Source organism: Camponotus vicinus, unplaced genomic scaffold (assembly GCF_025532165.1).
Source record: "Camponotus vicinus isolate PSW18456_S1 unplaced genomic scaffold, iyCamVici1.0 SCAF_11, whole genome shotgun sequence".
NCBI classification, from domain to species: Eukaryota; Metazoa; Arthropoda; class Insecta; order Hymenoptera; family Formicidae; genus Camponotus; species Camponotus vicinus.
The window spans coordinates 17,151,428-17,170,425 of record NW_028141947.1 but is presented as its reverse complement, the minus strand read 5'-3'; the positions used below and the strand labels follow the sequence as shown (position 1 = coordinate 17,170,425).

Genomic DNA, 18,998 nt, shown 5'->3' with positions numbered 1-18,998 from the left:
TGCATATTGACATAACTCACAGGCGATGTTTGTCGAGAATATTTTCGCAATCAGTTCATAAATTTATATATATACGGTATGAATACTGTCCATTCAGAAGGAACATGCCAAGGAATTTATGCGGTCGCAGATACTTAAGAACACGATAAACAACCAGACGTACAGACCGCCTTCGTTTCTTCCGGCACAATCGAGGGAATGGATGCGACTAAAAGACATTTTTCTTCGTTTTCAGAAACATAAAAGTCTTTTATGAGATCCAATTATAGCAGTTATTCTTTTACGATTCTATAAAAAGGAAAGAGAGGCTAGAATTTTTATCATTCTTATCGCACAATTATAAACGTGAATTGGGACATCAAGTTTTTATCTCTGCTGATTCATATGATTATTCTGTCTAACAGCACAATCATCAATCTCCGCGTTTCCAAAGGGACGCAATGGATCGGAACAAATTGTTACGTGTGATATACACACAAGCCTCTCACCGATTACACAAGCCTCCCGTGTACTGATACTGACACAGAGGGGGATAATTAAAATTGATAGCTCCGCGTTATACGCACATTACGACCGATTCCCTTCCGATAGACGGGTGTAATTCACGTTTGACGAATCGGGCGTGAAATTAATTTTGCCATTAGTGCGCTTTGACGCGCGTTATCGCGCCGCCGCAGCGGTTCCCGCTCCCTTCGCGAATCGCGCAGCGAATCTCGCGTGCACGAGCAGCATCGCCATACATATCACGGGGCATACATCTCGCATATGGAATGAATGCGTCCTACCGTAAGCAATTTTCGCCTCCAAATTAAGCTTGCACTCGTGCCGCGTCGCGTACATGTACGGCCGCGGCTCACCCGGGCACCAGGGCACCGACGGACCGCAAACGCATTTGCCGGCGGCCGCTGCACTTCCGGTCTCGGCCGATGTGGTTCCCTCGCCGACCAGGTTGCAGCCGGGACCCGACATCATCGGCCCGTGCGGACAGTGCCTCCTCCATCTGCCTGGGATTTCTGAAAAATATAATCACACCAGATAACACGTGACTACGAATAAGTTATTTTTTTTAACTAACTTTCGAATTATTGAATCGCTCTTTTCACATATATTTTAATATATATTATAATATATATTTTTTAATATATATTTAATATATTTAATATATTTAATATATTTAATATATTTAATATATTTAATATATTTAATATATTTAATATATTTAATATATTTAATATATTTAATATATATTTAATATATATAATATATATTTTAATTATGAATTATAAACTCTATTGGAGTGGGCTTTTGTATTTTTAGAGCCAAATTACCGATATATCTGACTACGTGAACAAGTAAAGAAAGCGAATCGGAATCTCATTGTATGAGACAGAAGATAAGTAAAAAGACATGAAAAAAGATTAATATGATTTTAATTATTATCGCGTCAATATTGATAACAATAGTTATAATAAATTAATTTGCAACGTTCGTAAAATATAATTTGAGATCCTAGAACTCGATGAATAGAAAATCGCGCGACCGTTTTGTGATTTTATCATACAATATGCAGTAATGACTGTGCAGCTTTATTATTTATCGGCCTAATATCTACGTGATATTTCCTTTTTCGCGATTAAACTTTGGCGAACGATGTAATTTTCGGCATGCGTAAGTGGAAATATAAACGACGTATTTACGTTTGATGTTTGCTATCGGCCCGCATGTTATAAGCACGCTTGTCACGAAATGCCAAGCAATCGAGTTAATTTCGCACCATGATAGCGATGCACCGTCATCGGCAGATTATTATTACACGCGTCAAACGGTGAAATTGAAAAACCGATTCCTATCGCGATTACGCGATCGCCGATAAATAACATTCGAAAAATTTGCATATTGTATCGATCGATGCGAGAGCTCATATCTCTTTCAGAAAAAAAGTGCATTTTTGCCTACGTTGTAAGTGCGCATAGTTCATACATTCGAATCTACCGATTTGATCGATAATGGCTTATCATAATCCGGATTTATCCAACTACGCAGGCATCGTATTGAAAAATTCCACGCAAGGTGAGCGAAGCAATGTGTGCGAGGAATTTTACATTGGAATTTGTAAAGTGCAATAACGACGCGGGAAAAATTCCAGAATCATTCCAATATCCGTAGCGAATTCAACGGCGAAGCGAATCGAGCATCGATAACGGCGCAATTACAAGATCGTCAACATCGCCAGGCATCGTGCATACATAGCTCATTGTCGTCGTCGGATCAGGACGGAGAGAGTTCCGTTGATATACCCGAGGGAGTATAATGCGGTCGCCTAATGAGACATGGTGTGTACCTGGACGACAATTCGAATTCAATTGCGCTCGCTATACTAGCCGCGTATTACAGTATAACTGAGAGGAACAAGGAGAGCGAGAAAGAGAGCGTGGGCGTCGTCGGTACTTTAAAGAGAAATGACAGCAGTTAATTTTCACCGTTCGCGCAAAATAACTCCGTGGAAGGAGAAAAAAGAAATAGAAGCGCGATAGAGTGGACAGAAACGGAAACGGAACGATCAACCAACCGGATGGTAAATCGAGGCCGAGTTGTCGGACACGAAGGGCGATTACGACCTATCGTGATAACCTGATCTCCGTGGCCACGATGACCTTCCCGCATCGCCTCCCACGCCTTCGACCGTGCCGCGTTTCGATCGATAAGTTTAATAATCTACAGACGGTCTGCGCGGAGAAAATCGAATTTGCCGATCGGTTTGCCCTCTGGGCCGTGCTAAATGCGAATTCATTTCGAGCTAATGGCTGGGAATGCGCTCCCGTCTAATTGCCCACTAGCAGGGCCAGATATACGCTGCGAGTTCGCAAGCCGAGAACGCAACCGAACCGCGGCGGTATTCGATTAAGAGAACCGAGGATAGTATCGCGCGAGAAAGTATTCCAAGGATGGGCTAAAGCGACCGGACGTGGCCAGGTTCACCGCGGAATTCCGCTTCGTCTTCGAAATAATGCTATTAGAAATTACCGCTATAATTCGTATCAATCATTAAGTAAATTTGCTCTTCAACTATTCGAATTTGAACTTGTATTTTATAAATTTAACTCGGTCACGTAGTCTTTTTTATCGCTTATAATTTTACCTCGCCGAGGATCTTTTTTCACCTCACTTTCTATATTGCACAAGCAATATCAAAAATTGGTGTTAATTTAATTTACACATGTTACATTTATATCATTTAGGTAAAATTTATACCATGTTACATTTATACCATTTAGATAAAAGATCGATTGCATATCGAAGATAAAACTGTCTTGCGTAAGAATATACTCATAATTGCATAAATATGTAATTACAAATCTTCTTATTAAAAAGGCGATCAATTATTTTCCTTGAAAGCATTTATTAATTAAATCTTCTTTTTATAAAGAATGTTATTTAATGAAAAAATAGAACATTGAGTAGCCACTTTTTACGCGGATTTATTTCGAGCTAATGGACTGTGCATGTGAGGATCAATTGGCCGTGACCGTTCGGGATGCACATTTCCGCTTTTATGTACATTACGTCGTCGATCCTTCCGGAATAGCGACGCGAAATTCGAGAAGTCAGAATGCATTACCGTTGCATTGTGGCTTACGTGGAGATGTGTTTGATCTCTTGTCCCAGTTAGTAACCCGTTAAATTGTTAGCCACTTCGTTAAATCATCAATGTGCGCGACACTTATGTTTCTCTCATCAAATTATCTTTGAAGAACACGGAGGGAGTTTATAGGAAAATACATATATAGATTTCTAACAGATTACTTTCGCATCGACGCACGCACATAAAAAATCTTAATTAATACTAATATTAATTTGTTATTTCTTATTCTACTATTTTTGTTTCAAATAAAATAAAGACAGCATTTTTCTAAAAAAAAAAACAGGATTTTTTTTAATTTCAGATGATCCAACTTTCTCTTATATCTGGTTAATAAGCTCAATTTATGTAATTCAAAAAAATAAGCATATTTTGTACATAATATATATTAATTATTATTATTGCAATATGTGAGTAAACATTAGAACAAGGAATATTAAGGCAGTATATTCAGACTTAATGTAAAAACATTTTATCCCAATATCTCTCTTTTTTAACTACAAAATAATCAACGCATTAATTAATAAATCTGTGATGATATGGGGAAAATAACATTGATTGATAAATAAATGCGTATTTCACGCAGATTTATAATGCATTAATTTTCGATAATTATAATGTAATATATATATGTTTCAAATCAGTTAAACCGCCGTAAACCCGTTGCTGAAATATTGCCGCAACAGCGTAACAAGCGTATAATAATGAAATATTTTATACGCTCATTACACGAGTGACACGCGAGTTTATACGGTTGCTGCGCGGACCATTTAGTTACATTACAGTTTTACGTGATGCACGGCGAAATGCAGATTTCCAAAGTAAACGAAGTTACGAAAAATAACGACGTCTTTCATCCCATCGCCGGCTAAGTAACTTCACCGACGAAGAGAGCGGCTTAATCAACCAACCGTGGATGTATTAAGGGCGATAAAAAATCATGCGCCACCAGAAGAGGACGAAATTACTCTGGGATACATCCCTAGATTTTTTACAAACCTCATCTGCATAACGTAACGCGGAAGGATGACGCCAGAATGTGCCCTTTTACGTGACGATCATTTACTCTTTTGCTCGAATATACTTATATTTTTTACATGTATAATAATGTATATACAACAGCAACTGTTATGCGAAAATAATGAAATTTTGTATGTCGCTTACACTGTAATAGGTCATATAAACAGATGAAAAATATTGATATTATAATTTTTCAAGTCTTCGCGTACAAGTAAAACGATTATTTGCGCTGAAAATTATGTTTCGAGTTTACGCGAAAACCGGATATATCGACATTACTTTCTTTAGTTTTACGCTTCTTGCACGTGTGATAGAGTTGCGCAATTTTCCTTTAACGATCACGTCGAATCGGATCGTAAAACCAGCTTCCGGATATTTTTGCTGATAAAAACATATTTTTATTATTTTTAGATCTCCTCATTTTCCTGAGAGTACAAGTACATCCTGTGTCATCGAGGCCTTAAAGTAGAAATAAAAGATTCATAGACTGAATGCGAGTAGTCCTAAAACGTGGATATTCGGCTTCAATATTTTCTCGTGTTGCAACGCGGAACATAAAGTCGGTGGAAGTTGTTCGAGCGCGTTCGCGATCAGAAACATAACGTGGATCTCGAGATTACTTGACCCCGTGACATCCTCGCATTTCGGTATTTGTCTGAGGCTACATCTATCTCGTTAAATTGGATCTCGAGAATCCTCGAATGCCACAAGTTCCATAACTTTAGAAATAATCCAATAAACTGAAATAATAAAAAAATTTAAAGAAGTATGACACATTCCATGTATTATTTAAACTTTTTTCGAAATTATTCCGTTCTCATTAATAAGATAAAAGTTGTCGAAAATAGTTTTAAAAAATAGTTTTAAAAAATAGTTTTACTCTTCTCTTCTCTTTTATCTAAATTAAAGATGGAATATAAATTATTTTGGACTCATTCAAGTCACAATATTGTAAAGATTTGCGTTTTTAATAATTTTAATATTTCTCTACAAATAAAAAATAAATAAATCTGTCTCAATATATAACGCCATATGCGCGCTTGTGTATTTTAGTCGAGAAAAAGGGAAAATCTGTTTTTCCAAGCACGAGAACGAAGCGGGTAAAAAAATAAGAGAAAGATAAAAAGAAAAAACACAGAGAGAGAGAGAGAGAGAGAAACTCTCGTGCGGGTGACAGTTGTTTCTGTAGTATGCGTATGATACTCGAGAAAATTATGGTACGTTTAATGGATACGCGACACGACCTCGTTGTGTCGATGAAAACGGTATATCTCGTATACGTATGCATATATACTTTTGACAGTGCATGACTTGCGCTCTCTCAAGTACTTGCGAGTGTTTGATTTTATTTTTTCTCAAACGCAATGATTACGTCGCGCATTGCATCGAGTGATCAATATTTACAGAATTATTTTCACGATAAAGTAGGTACTACATAAGCTTTCAGTGAATCGAATTGGTTTACAAAAGTAAACTAAGAGCTCTATAATGAATGGAAGCGCGGCTTTTGCAAACTCAATCTGTTGCACTATTTAGTGCTAATGAAATATTAAAAGTCTGCTCAATGTATGCAAATTTACGTCTATATCGCAATCAAATAATACATAATATAAGCGCATTAACGGAATAATTATGTACTATGATTAAAATATAAGGTTATACATGTATATAATTATGTGATCGAAATAATATCATATATAAAATATATTTATATTTTAGATAAGAATTACACGTTTTTTTAATTGGTAAAATAAATTTTATATCGCGTACAGTCGATTGTACGATTTGTGATATACATGTTCTGTCTAACTCGTAAAGCGATACAGTTGTTATAGCTTGAAAAATGAATTACATTCACGAAAGCACAAACAAACACCGGAATTCTATATTTCAACATACTCGTATTTACATTCGTGATTGTCTTCTTCTATATAATTCCACAGCTATCCCTGCCAATAGAATTTTTGTTCAAAGTTTCGGTACACAGAGCGGTTATGCTTTCTCCTCTATGCCAGTACTATCAGTTTGCAAATACATTTTGCAGGTAGATATTCATTTCGTCTCGATGTAACACATCGCCAAGCATATATAATATAAAGCGTGACATTTTTCTCTATGTGAAGTCTCTTTTTCAATTTTTTATCCAAACGTTGTAAACGCGCTTGAAAGCGGCTGAACAATTCGTGCCGTTTTGACAGAGATAAAAACAAACGAGATAAAAGACACTAACGTGCGGGTAACATGTTTTATTTTCACATTTCTTACGCGGTAAATTTGGGAGCATGAATTTTTGGAAAATATCCAATTAATGTCGATTATTTTTACGGAATCATTTAGCAAGTTTTTTCAAGCGATTAACAGAAATAAACACGATATTGTATTCTCGAGTTTTTCCTCGAGCGAAAAGTTTTTCAATCTTAAAAGTTCGTTAACCGAGAATTTCGGCTAATCAGCGTTTATTCGAATATCAATGTTCAGTATGATTTTCGCGAATGCGGACGTCGAGATCCTCTCCGGGAAACTAGAGCGTTGCATCCTAATTAACTGGCCGAAATCGAGGTTTACCTACGAGCGTAATTTTGCGAGATTCAACCATCGCGAAATCGTCATTAAATGGTAACTATCCACGCTAATTCCTATCATTATAACCATCCATCGATTTTCTGAGAGCATTATCGGATTTCAGTGATTTCTATCGGGTTTCGCAGGATTTTCATTATCGCGCGTGGTCAAACAACGCAAAAAATGCTGCAACAAGACACTCTGTTCGGTTACAAATGACAATCCTAATGAACCTCTCTGCAAGCATATACTTATCCACCTGTTACGGATCTTTTAATCAGTAATTATTTTAATAATAGCTGTTAAAATATTTAATGTGACAATATAAAACGATAAAAAAATTATGCATTTGTAATCGAAATGGAGAACAGAACCAATGTGAGACATCTGATACAATTATTTTGCAAAGTAGGTCACATATGATTTGTTACATGGTTATATATTCGCTGTATGTATGCATGTATAACTATTTCTTGTATTATATATATGCTCCAATTTTTAATGGATGCCCGAATAATGGATTCCAAGCATTTTTCAGAGGTTTCACATTTTTTTGCAAAATGCTATTTTATCATACAACATTTCTAATATATATCTGTCACAGCAAATTTGTTTTCAGATTAATTTACCGAAGAATATAACTCGTTATTTATTTTTAATCCCACTCTATTTTTCACTCTTCAATGCATACATAATATACACACACAGAACGAACTTGAATATAGTTTAGAAAACAGGAAAGAGTGTATGTTAATATTCCATAAATTCCAAATATTGTCCTTGATATTCGATGCACAGCGGTGCATTCATGCGAAGATTGCTCGCATTTTTTTCACTCACAACTGTATCGACTGAATCCTATACGCTTTTACGACGCTTTCGCGACAAAATTGCAGTTTGTCCCGTTTTGCCACTGGCCTATCAGCGTCCTATCAGATTTATCCCGGCAATCCATCCGGATGCACATACGGACTATTCCTCCTCCTCCTCCTCCTGCCATCCCTCCCTTTTCTGCCGCGCGTGCACGCTGTTGCTGTAACGTCCCATATGCGTCACGTCGCATCCCATGTCTCTTGCCAGTTCACGAACCGACTATAACTATCGCACACATGCGCGCAAAAACGTAATACAGCAGTATAATACGGCACAGCTTGGAGCGCCAACGATACACGTGATATAAAACAGCCAATCGATTGCACACGCACACATACACAGTACAAAATTGCGTCCATATGTTAAAATTTTTTTGTGTTACCACGTTTTGATCAGTACTTCAATGTAAAATTAACATACAACCTATATGTTATTATTTTTATAACGTTTTCGTGTGTTACATTTGTGTCAATTTCATAACTTAACACTTTGTATATGTCTCTTAGAAATGGAATATTTTGAGTATTTTTAACATAATCATTTTAAACAATCAATATGTCTCAAAGTCAGTTTAACATTCTAAGAAAAGTTAAAGCGAATCTTAAATAATCTTAAACTTTAACATGCAAAAATAATCAAATTTACTAAAATCAAATGTTTCTATTACAAATAATTTAAGTTAAAATAATTACTATTACATGTTAATGTCCTCAACGTTTCTTACGAATTATTTTAACTATTTTTTTCATGTAATTTTTAATTAATTTCTATGTTATTTTTACATTACACTTAAAGTCACAATAACAAAAATAAATGTATTGTGTCAATTATTTAACATTTTTAGTTTGTCAATAAGTAACGACGAATGAATTATTTTAACTTAAGATTTAGAGTGGACTTTCTATGACATGTGAAAAGTGTTATAATTAACATTTTATTTTTTACTGTGTATGCATACGTATTCAGCGAGCTATCTATTATGATATGAAATGAAATGTGATTAGATCCTTAAAAACGAACGTATTATGTTTATAAAATCTCCATTCCTGCTTCAAAACTGGTCTTAATAATGATAATTATATATTAATTAAAACGATTAAAACGATTCCGGTTGCATCGCTAAATTTGGAATATACATCACTTGTATCTGTATGAAATGTAAATTTATTTAATTGAGTAAATATGTGTTTTGGGAAGTAATTAAAGATAATTATTAAATTATATGGAGCTCTAGATAAATATTAGTATATATTTTTATGAAATATAGTTTAAAGTTCTCGTTCTCTATCCAACCGCATAGCATTAATTTACCTTTTATTCGCGAAACTTTAGAAATTGAGAGCACTTAAATAAACACGAGCACCCGTTTCCTCCACGATGTGGAAAGGCAATTTGAAAAAAAGATCGAGTATTTCATTAAAAATACCTATGCAACAACAATTGTCGGGCTGAAACATGTGCCTGCGAGAATAAAATTTTTTAATTAACATTCCTAACAAAGCAACGCGACCGCGTTCCTGTCTGCGAGAAAGAAAATATTTCTGGAAATTAAACAGGATTTTTTTTGGCGACATACGTTTGCTCGTCTCGTCACCTCACGAACTGAGAAGAGCTTAATTCGAGGCAAAGGAGAATCCCTTTCGCTCTAGCTAAGAGATGTACTTTATGCACCGCGTACGCCGTCCGCCTGCGGGATATAAAGCGAATCCTTAGCTTAAAACAGTACATGCCGCGCGATACACATGCAAGTCCGCGGCGCATTTATAGATTTTCCAACCGTTGCAACATCGCCCTGCGGGATACGACGTAATGTACCAGTGGTAACATAGTGGCCCCGGTATTTTGCGGTTTGCAACGGCAAAATAAACCACTGACTTCCCTTCCAACTTCCGGTTTCATATCCCCCGCATGGCTTTTTATCTCGCGCTACGCATATGTGTACGTCAAGAACGTGACCATTTAACTTAACAATACGCGTTACTCGAGATATGCGCGTGATTAAAAAGTCGCGGCTCTCTGCTGAACCGAAATCGATTCAGGAAATGGAATCAAGAATATAAAAATCTCTCGTTTAATTCCCCAAACATTTATCCCAAAAATTTGAACCAATGCAAAATTATTCCACATTCGCGCATAATGCTAGTTGATTACACATCACTTTCGCTATCATTGTCGCGATAATAAAAAAATGACGGTAACAAATCGTTGGCAAAGAAGGTCACAACTCATCGCGACGTCGTATCGCCTATTTCACGATGCATCAACTCGCTCCGAATGCATTATCTTCGCGAGCGCGTGCCGGAAGGTTGTTGCGCGTCTCCGAATTTATGCGCTCTCCTGTCGGTTCAATTTTTCAATCCGCGTCTTATCGCACGGCCGCCGCAAAATCCACCGACTTACTTACCCTCCCGCGTACAATCGCGGAGCGAACATTCCCTTGCATCGCGGCGGTTATTTATCGCGCGACATTTACTCGACTCTCTCTCGCCCGTTTATAGACTCCCCGTAAGACGACGAGGCGTACAACGATAATGGGTTTCGATGCCGTCGGCGTAGCTAGCCACGTACATGTATTTTCCGGCGATAGTGTTGATGGCGATGGTGGTTGTGGTGGTGGTCTTGTCACGCGAAATAAGGGTACTTACACATTTCTTCCTCTCTCTCGACGTCTTCTCTTCGAATAGCTACTATTCGATCGCGCTCACGTATTCGGTCTAACCCGATGGCTATATATCGGAGCTTCTAGTTTCATGTACTGTACTTCATGTGGGTGTACACGTGAGGAGGAACCGTGATCTATGCGTACACTCATTGCTAATGTACACGCGTACACGTATTGCCACGTGCACGTACATACCGATGTGTACCGATGCGCGTGGCTGCGAGTCGTGCGTTGGTAGAGAGGAAACGTAGCTTACTCCATCCACCCACCTACCTACTTAAACGGCTAGTTCTCGAGATTTGTTGCTTGACATTGAGAAAGTGGCGTTCGCGTACTCGTAACAGTGTATATAACCGTCTGCCAATGCGCCGAGTCGACAGCTCTCGTGGCAACAATCGCCCACCGGAAAATACGTAGTGTGTTACCTACGCCTTCGCCGAGACTCGATCACGCCCGAGTCACGTACTCGCGTTAATCCCGACTACACGGTGGGCTTTCGACCCAAGATTTTATCCGAGCTCTCGAGCTGGCGTTATAAAAGTAGTGGAATCTTAGGCAAATACCTCTCCAAATGATCATCCACGCTGGAGAAGATGCTCTTACCGGATTTACACCAAGTTTATTTTCTTTCTCGACGAAAGTTCGATGAAGCCGGGAAAAAGAAAGAATTAAAGGCTCTTGAAAAGTATTTCGCTCGGCACGTGATGATCGTTTCACACGTGTCATACTTCTCGCGCACACACCAAGTCCGGCAAAAGACACGTATAGATTCATACGAGATTAATATGTAGGACGAGGGTGTTATGTATCCCTATATAAGGGGTCTTTTATATAAAATATCTTTATATAAAAGAGGCCAAAACGTGTCGTCCCACGGAAACTGATGTTTATACCGGTGGCTATTACGTGTCTCGCGCAAAACACATATATGTATGCGTCGTTCTGAAACCGGTTTCTCTCCTCGTCGGTCTATTTCGTCTTCAAAATGAGCTTTGCCTCTTGCGAAAGTCAACCGGCGGATTCGTCCATTTTCGTCCGCGCGACCTTCGCGAATTTTACATCCGCGGAAATCGAATATCCGGCTTTACTCGCAACGAATCGTAAATTGTCCACGGAAGTTTACGATCGTTTCTACATCGTCGATTAAGCCGGGTCCTCGTATCGTGCGTTCGCCGATCGAAACTTGGCTTGAGGAACCTCGTCGTTCGTCTTACGTCCCGCAGTCATGCTCGAAATTGGCTCCGCTTAATGTTATCGCACGTTAGCGACAAGAATAAAATTTTAACGGTCTGCCTTGATGTAATGCATTATGCCGCGAAAGTTAATTTTCCTTCGCGTTGTTTCGTTGCCCTTTAATGTTTTTCTTTATCTCCTCTTTCTGCAGAATACAGTTATATGCGTCTACAATTATGAATAAAAATACAGATAGCTGTTTGTTGCAAAAATGGATTTGTGCCGAATAAATTATAAAATTAATTTCGCTCCCGCAATTGTTTAATTATTCTCGTGTAATGCTTGAAATGTAGGATATAATAATTTATTTTGGATGATTAAAATCTACGTAAAAATATATAAAATAAATTTCTACCTTCAATAGTTTATGTATATTGACAAAGAGAGGTTTGACATATATTTGAAGATGATATCAATAGTCTTTTCATTAGATTCTCTTTATATCATGAATCCCAAATAAAAAAAGGAAAAATAAATTATTACGAGAACTTTGCTATGATACATTAATTTAAGTAACTAATTTAAATAAAACTATGATAAATAAACAAGATTGATTTTCGATATATGCGATACGTTTTTAGCGCAACTCGACACTACTCGCCGATCAATTCTCATGCATCCGGGGTAATTAATTAATGCCCATTTCCCCGTGAGCCGTAACAAATCTCGCCAATTGTGGAAGCAACGATAAACACCGGTAGTATATCGTGGTACACGCCGAACCGATTTACCGCAAGCCATCGCTTTGTTTATGAATATTTCAGCAAAGCACACCGTCCGACACCGCAAATGTGTGTGTCTATCTCGTACTACGGCCAATTGAATATCGCATCGTGAGATCAACAAACGCAAGATCCGCGGCAACAATTGAAATTGTCCTTTTATCAGAAAAAGATGTATCTTTTTATCGTGAATTTTTTCGCTTTTTTAAAATATTAAAAAATATTCGCAAATTACAAACACATTCCCTTCAACAAAATATATATTTTGTATGCTTAAAGAAAATTTGTCTTCTTTTTTAAGTCAAGTCGTCGTTTAAAAATATTATTCTCATTTTTACTTTTATTAACGAGAAGTTATTCTCTAATCTTCCACGAATATCACGTAAGCTCTGTGCTACGGCTACCCTTTTATAGCAAAATGATTAGTTTAGAGAAAACTGAGATAGACCTTTGTTTTAAGAGGACCCCCTGTAATGCTGCATAAAACATGTCGAGAGCGTGCTTGTGCTCATACATATACCGTGAGCACGCATACGGAAATATCTACGTCGCTCTTTCTGTACCGGTATGCGCGCCGAGATTTTTTCTCGGCGAATCTCCTCCGAAATGGAGAGATAGCGAGATTATGATAAGGTAACACGCGTAAAAGCGGCCATGCACGGCTTTTTCTTTACACACGACAATTACCGCTGGATGTATGAAAGAGAAAAAAAGAATGAAAAAAGGGGGACAGAAATTCTCGCAGTATAAAAGCACGGGGACTCACAATGAAGGAGAGGATCAGAGGAAAACGGCTAGAACGCTTGTGCTTTACGAGTCGCATGAGTTTATGCGAATATCTACATATATAACATATATATCATTAATATGATGTATATGTTATATATATATATATATATATATGTATATATATATGTATTTATATATTTATATTTATGAGCACCGACGCGTTTATTACACGGCAACTCCGACTCTCCTTGACGCAAAGTTGGTATTTATTCATTATGAGCTTCGTCGGTTTTTAGGTCAACATCTTTTGTCGGTGCAACTATCTGCGGAAACGCGCGGCAGCTCTTTTTTGCGTTCATCTCGAGTTTGATATTCCCGCTTCGATCAATCGCATATTAATAACTACGTGTATTAATAACGACGAATTTATTGAAGAATTATTATCGTATTTTAATAAAAATAAATTTATTTTTCGTCTCGAAATTTCCGACAATTTCTCGTGTTTTATTAAATTAAATATATATGCTTCTCGGCATGCATTTAGCAAAGATATTTCAAGTAAATACAAACAAAATTACTCATAATTTCCGTGAAATGTTCTAGACAAGAAAGACGTGACTTTTGACATATCTTATGTAATGCCGTTAACGTACCGCAATTGCGATAACTGGAGTATTTTGTTTGTCTTGCGTCTTATCACTCAAACGCGTGTTCGCGCGGGTGGTTTTAGTTGCCTCTTACATGACATTAGACGATTAAACTCGCTCTCTCAGAAGTTATATTACCAAGTCTCGTGACGTCACACCGTTAGACCTCTCTCTGCCTACAATCAACGCAATTCCACGCGAGATACAATTTAATAGGAAAAGTTGCAGGTTTGCTCGAAATACAATCGTCGAGCTATTCCGACGTCTCTTCATACCAGGAAAGGCATTCGCGTGACGCGATTCCTTTGTCCAGTAAAATCAAGTTTACTTCCTGCAATCATGTTTATCGTCTCTACCGCACAGAAAAAGAGGAATAAAATTCTTGCTCCTTAATTCACTGCGCGATACGAACTCGTCTCTCTAGTCAAGGGAATAAATATCACCGCGTGCATGTCATTTCGCGCTCTTACGATCGTTTATATGCCTTCTCTTGTACCCAACCATCGTAAAAAGATCGAACGACGCGACGTTTCGGTTAGAAATCGTCTCAATTAACGACAATCTCACGACGACGCTAATAAGATTTTCATCGTGATAGCCTCGAGCCGGATTCCATCCACTCTCATTTCCGGCTGGACTGACAATTTTAATACAGCCATCGCATTTGCAATCGCATAATTACGCTCGATCGATGACGCGATAACAATCTTCGTTTCCGCGAGCGTCGTCGTAAAAAAGAAAAGAAAAGAAAGAAACAAATGAATTAAAACAGGAATTAAGGAGGATCAATTTTGACACTAGCTAAAATAAGTAACTTCATTTTCTCGTCGAGAAATGACAGCTGAAAGTTTTTGCGTTACTTTATCATGCATCTTTTAGATGTATCTTTTTATAATGCCAATAATATAGTATATTGCGAGAATGCGTGGGCGATCTGGACTAAATGAGTATTCCGTATATCCCTGAATATATGTCACATAAATTTAACAGATAATAAAATTATGATATAATGTTATGGCGCATTGTTTCTGCAGCAGATTTTTCAGGTTTATGGATATTAACAGAAGATATTTTAATGACGTTTGCAGAACTCATAATTGTTCATTTTAATGCCTATAAATCTATTTATATTCCTATGAGGATTATTATTATTGCAAATTACAATTAAAAGCCCGCCTGATTCCTCTGTTATTGTTTTTATTACATTTTAAATAAACATCCGATTACAAAATGTGCCTAAAAATATGTACATTTTTCAAATGTAACAATTACTGCATATATATAATAATAATTTATATGCATATATAATATATATATATAATAATAATTTATATGCAATACAATATTTTAATAGCAGGAAATCAATCATTCTTTATCTAGCACAAAACAGTTTACGTGTATATATTTTAGACATCACGAAATACCTCCAAATTATCTTGCCTGCAAATTACCGTTTGCAAAAGATAACGTAGAGAAACGCATATAGATGAAAATTATTACAAACTCCAGTGAGCTAAAAATATCAGCATTCAGATAAGAGTATCTGAAAATGGAAAATGCGCGCACACTAACTTTTTCATATCATCCAGATAAAACCGCGCGGTAAAGAAGGGAAATACGACTGCTCGTAGCATCGTCGAGCTTTTACACACATTTCGCCGTATCCCGGCGATTTGCATTAGAACCGTTTAACGCCTAAGTAAAAGTTGGTACATTTTCCTGCCCGGGGGTAATCCACTTCGCTGAATCTACAGACGTGCGAGAAGGTTCGCAACCGACGAGCCGGGAAGTGCTGGATGCAGCACAGCGTGAATATTACACGCTGACCTCCGTGACGTAATATATGTTATTAATTTATTATGCGAGCGTGTTGTTCGCGGAGAGTTTGCTTTCGAGAGTCGACGATACTTGTAAATCTATGCACTCGCGTTGGCTAATCGTTACCGATATTACCTTGCCACTCGGTAAACGTATACATATCCTTATATACGTGTGCTTAGCCGAGATAGCGCGGCCGCGTCGATATTTCACGAGGTAGAACTGCATCCCGGCTGTACATAATTCCATTTTTAATTCCGCGACCGAGAAACGCAAATTTTGCTTTCTATACGTAAGTCGGGAGTATAAAATACACGTCTACATTCTGCATCTCTGAAGATTTAAGTCGAATTCGCAGGATTAATCCTTGGACGAATACCGGCATCATCAAGCGAAATGTATTTGGTGACAGATGCAGACGCGTCGGATGGAAGATTTTCTTTTATTTTGTAGTATAATGTATTGTCAGAGATGTAATTTCGTATTTGTGCGGAAAGCAACTTCATATGCATTCATGATATTGTAAAAAATTCAAAATGCGCGTTATGTACGAGCGAGTCTTCTGACCTACGTCAATCTAAATTCCAACTTCGCGACCGAAATGGAAATTCCTTTGACGGAAATATATTTTCTGGATAACAAAACAAAATGACATACTGTTTTTATTAGTTGTAATTAAATATTTTCATAAAAAATCGTAATATTGACGCGCACATATTAAAGAAAACAAAGTATCTGATACTTTAATAAAGAACAAACAAACGGTCCTACTATTTATTTCAACTTTATTACATAATAGCAATGTGTTATACGGATTTAATATTTTTTGTGGCGATACAAAGATGAAACAGATTAAAAAAGTAACTTTAATATTAAAAGTATCGAAGTGACTTGATTTTTCTTCCACGCCTTTTTCTCTTCGATTAATATTGCGAAAGTCTGTGCAAGCATTGGTAACCATGGAAATTTTAAAGCACTCCCGTATGTTTAAAGTCAAAAGTGTAAAAAGATGAAAAGTGCAAAAGAGAACAATTCTGACTCGCTCTCTAATCGCCGTATTTTAGCATAACGGACGAAATCAAGTGTAAGCTTTGCGAATAGATGGATTATATAATAATCAAATATTTGAAGCGCAGTCTTACGGTATTAATTTTCACAATTTCACGAAAACACTATTCGCTGAAAATCTTAATTTCTTTTAGTCATAACATTTTTAATTTTGAAAATATATATAATGTATTGTTAAAAATATTAAATACAAATTTTAATGAAGAAAAAAATTCATTTTTAAGTTTTTAGAAAAGTTATCACTTTCCCTGTCTTCCTATCATTTTATATCAAGAGATAGAAAAATGTTGCATATATAAAAATTGTTTCAAAAGATGAGTCGCATATTTTAGCACATCATAATTTATTCAATAGCTTTCAATATCAAGAAGCTAAAGATAAAATACAGGAAATAGGGACCGTCTATTATTTAAATTGCGCGTATCGTTTTCGACTTACGAAAAATGTGGAAATTTTTTCTCAAGTGAACGAGAATTCATTCAGACGCAAATTTGCCGATGCAATAAAGAACATGGTCTAGCCGATCGTCGTATTTGTCACGAGTGCCGCACGAAAAGATGTGAAACAGATCGCGACATTTACCGCGATGTTGACTCCCGCGAATTTACATGCCTGCACCGAGCGAAAACCAATAATGATCGCGGTTAGCGACTTGAAGATAGGGCTCTTCGTCGCCATTCAACCCCCCAAGAAGGCAATAACGTCATTATGAGGAGGCGGGCGAGAAAGGAAATGGTCCGTAAATGTTCAGATACCTTCGCCGTTTCCCTCTCTTTTTCCCCCGTGTCTTCCTTCCCCGTGTCTATTTCTCTGCGATAGCATCGTGGAAGCTACCTTGTCGCGTTTCAATGGACTTCCCTCGCGTTCTTTCATAGGATAATGATTGCTTCCCCTCGGATTCTCACCGCTTGTCAACCGAACGAACTCGCGGTGTTCAGGAAATTGTTCGGGAAGGGAAGGAGAGGAAATAATATTTCGGCTCTTATCGACTAAGGAGAGAAGCTTTTTTACAAAGACATCGTCCGAAAAAGAAAGCCTACTTCTTCAACGATGTATCGATGTAATCCTCCATCTCGTATGAATTCAAAATCAAACGAAATGGCACTATTCAGGGACAAACGATGATTTTTCGAAGGTTTCTCGAAGAAGGAAATCATCAGAGAAATATAACTGAGTTGAAAAGCGATAAAGAGAAGTGTTTTCTTCGGATTTATGAGCAATATATAACTCGACGAAATTTACAAATATGTCTAAACAAAAATGTCTTGCCGAATCTTTACATAGTGGAGGACCTGAGTTAAAGTCTCATCATTTTTCATAGAAATTCGTTCTCTACATGTTGCATAAATCACAAGGAAACTCTTTCGATGACACTCTTTTTGCAATAGAGCTCCTATTATTGCAAAACGCATCAAGAGTATCCTTCGTTGTACATTAATAAAGTGTTATTTAAATGTCACGTAACACAGTTTTCTTTATAGCCTCATCTCTCTTCGTCTATCCACATTTGAAAAGTTACACATTAAGTTAACGCTTCGACAATTTGTATTTATCGTATCGCGTATAAATATTTCATTAACAATCGACTCATTTATATTCTAAAATTTTTTCAAGAACCCCATTATTCTCTGACCGAGTTATTATAAAATTATTAATAATATCGTTATAAATACCATAATGAAAAATATAAATAACAGAGACGGTTATGTTAACATGATGTTAATTAAAAATGATCCTTTTTTCTTTTTTTCATTTTCATCATAGCAATTCTTGATTACTTAAATCAAGATATGAGATTTTCGTGCACAATATTATCTAGGGCATCGCAATTAAGATAAATTATGCTTTTATATTTGGAGACACATGTTATAGAAATCGATTTAATAAATGTTAATTGATAATGTTCATTCATATCAAAAACCAATACTGACATACGATGAACTAAAGTCGCAATTTATAAATATAAGCGAATGTACACGGCGTACAAATAAATTCCGATGGAAACGAAATACGCGATTCGTCGA

At 36.9% G+C, this 18,998-nt stretch overlaps 2 protein-coding genes across 6 annotated transcripts in view; one reads left to right on the top strand and one right to left on the bottom strand.

Annotated features, from left to right (window-relative positions):
* The window catches only part of Nup188 (nuclear pore complex protein Nup188), an 86,524-nt gene that overhangs the window by 40,185 nt on the left and 27,341 nt on the right, over nucleotides 1-18,998 (top strand). The gene's annotated exons all lie outside the window — the stretch shown is intronic.
* Nucleotides 1-18,998, bottom strand: part of Cmpy (crimpy) — a 251,460-nt gene that overhangs the window by 213,179 nt on the left and 19,283 nt on the right. For all 5 annotated transcript variants that reach the window (XM_083081385.1, XM_083081387.1, XM_083081384.1 and 2 more), the window contains one exon: nucleotides 786-1,013. In XM_083081385.1, the coding sequence (XP_082937511.1) occupies nucleotides 786-1,013 (228 nt within the window). The remainder of the gene's footprint in view (nucleotides 1-785; nucleotides 1,014-18,998) is intronic.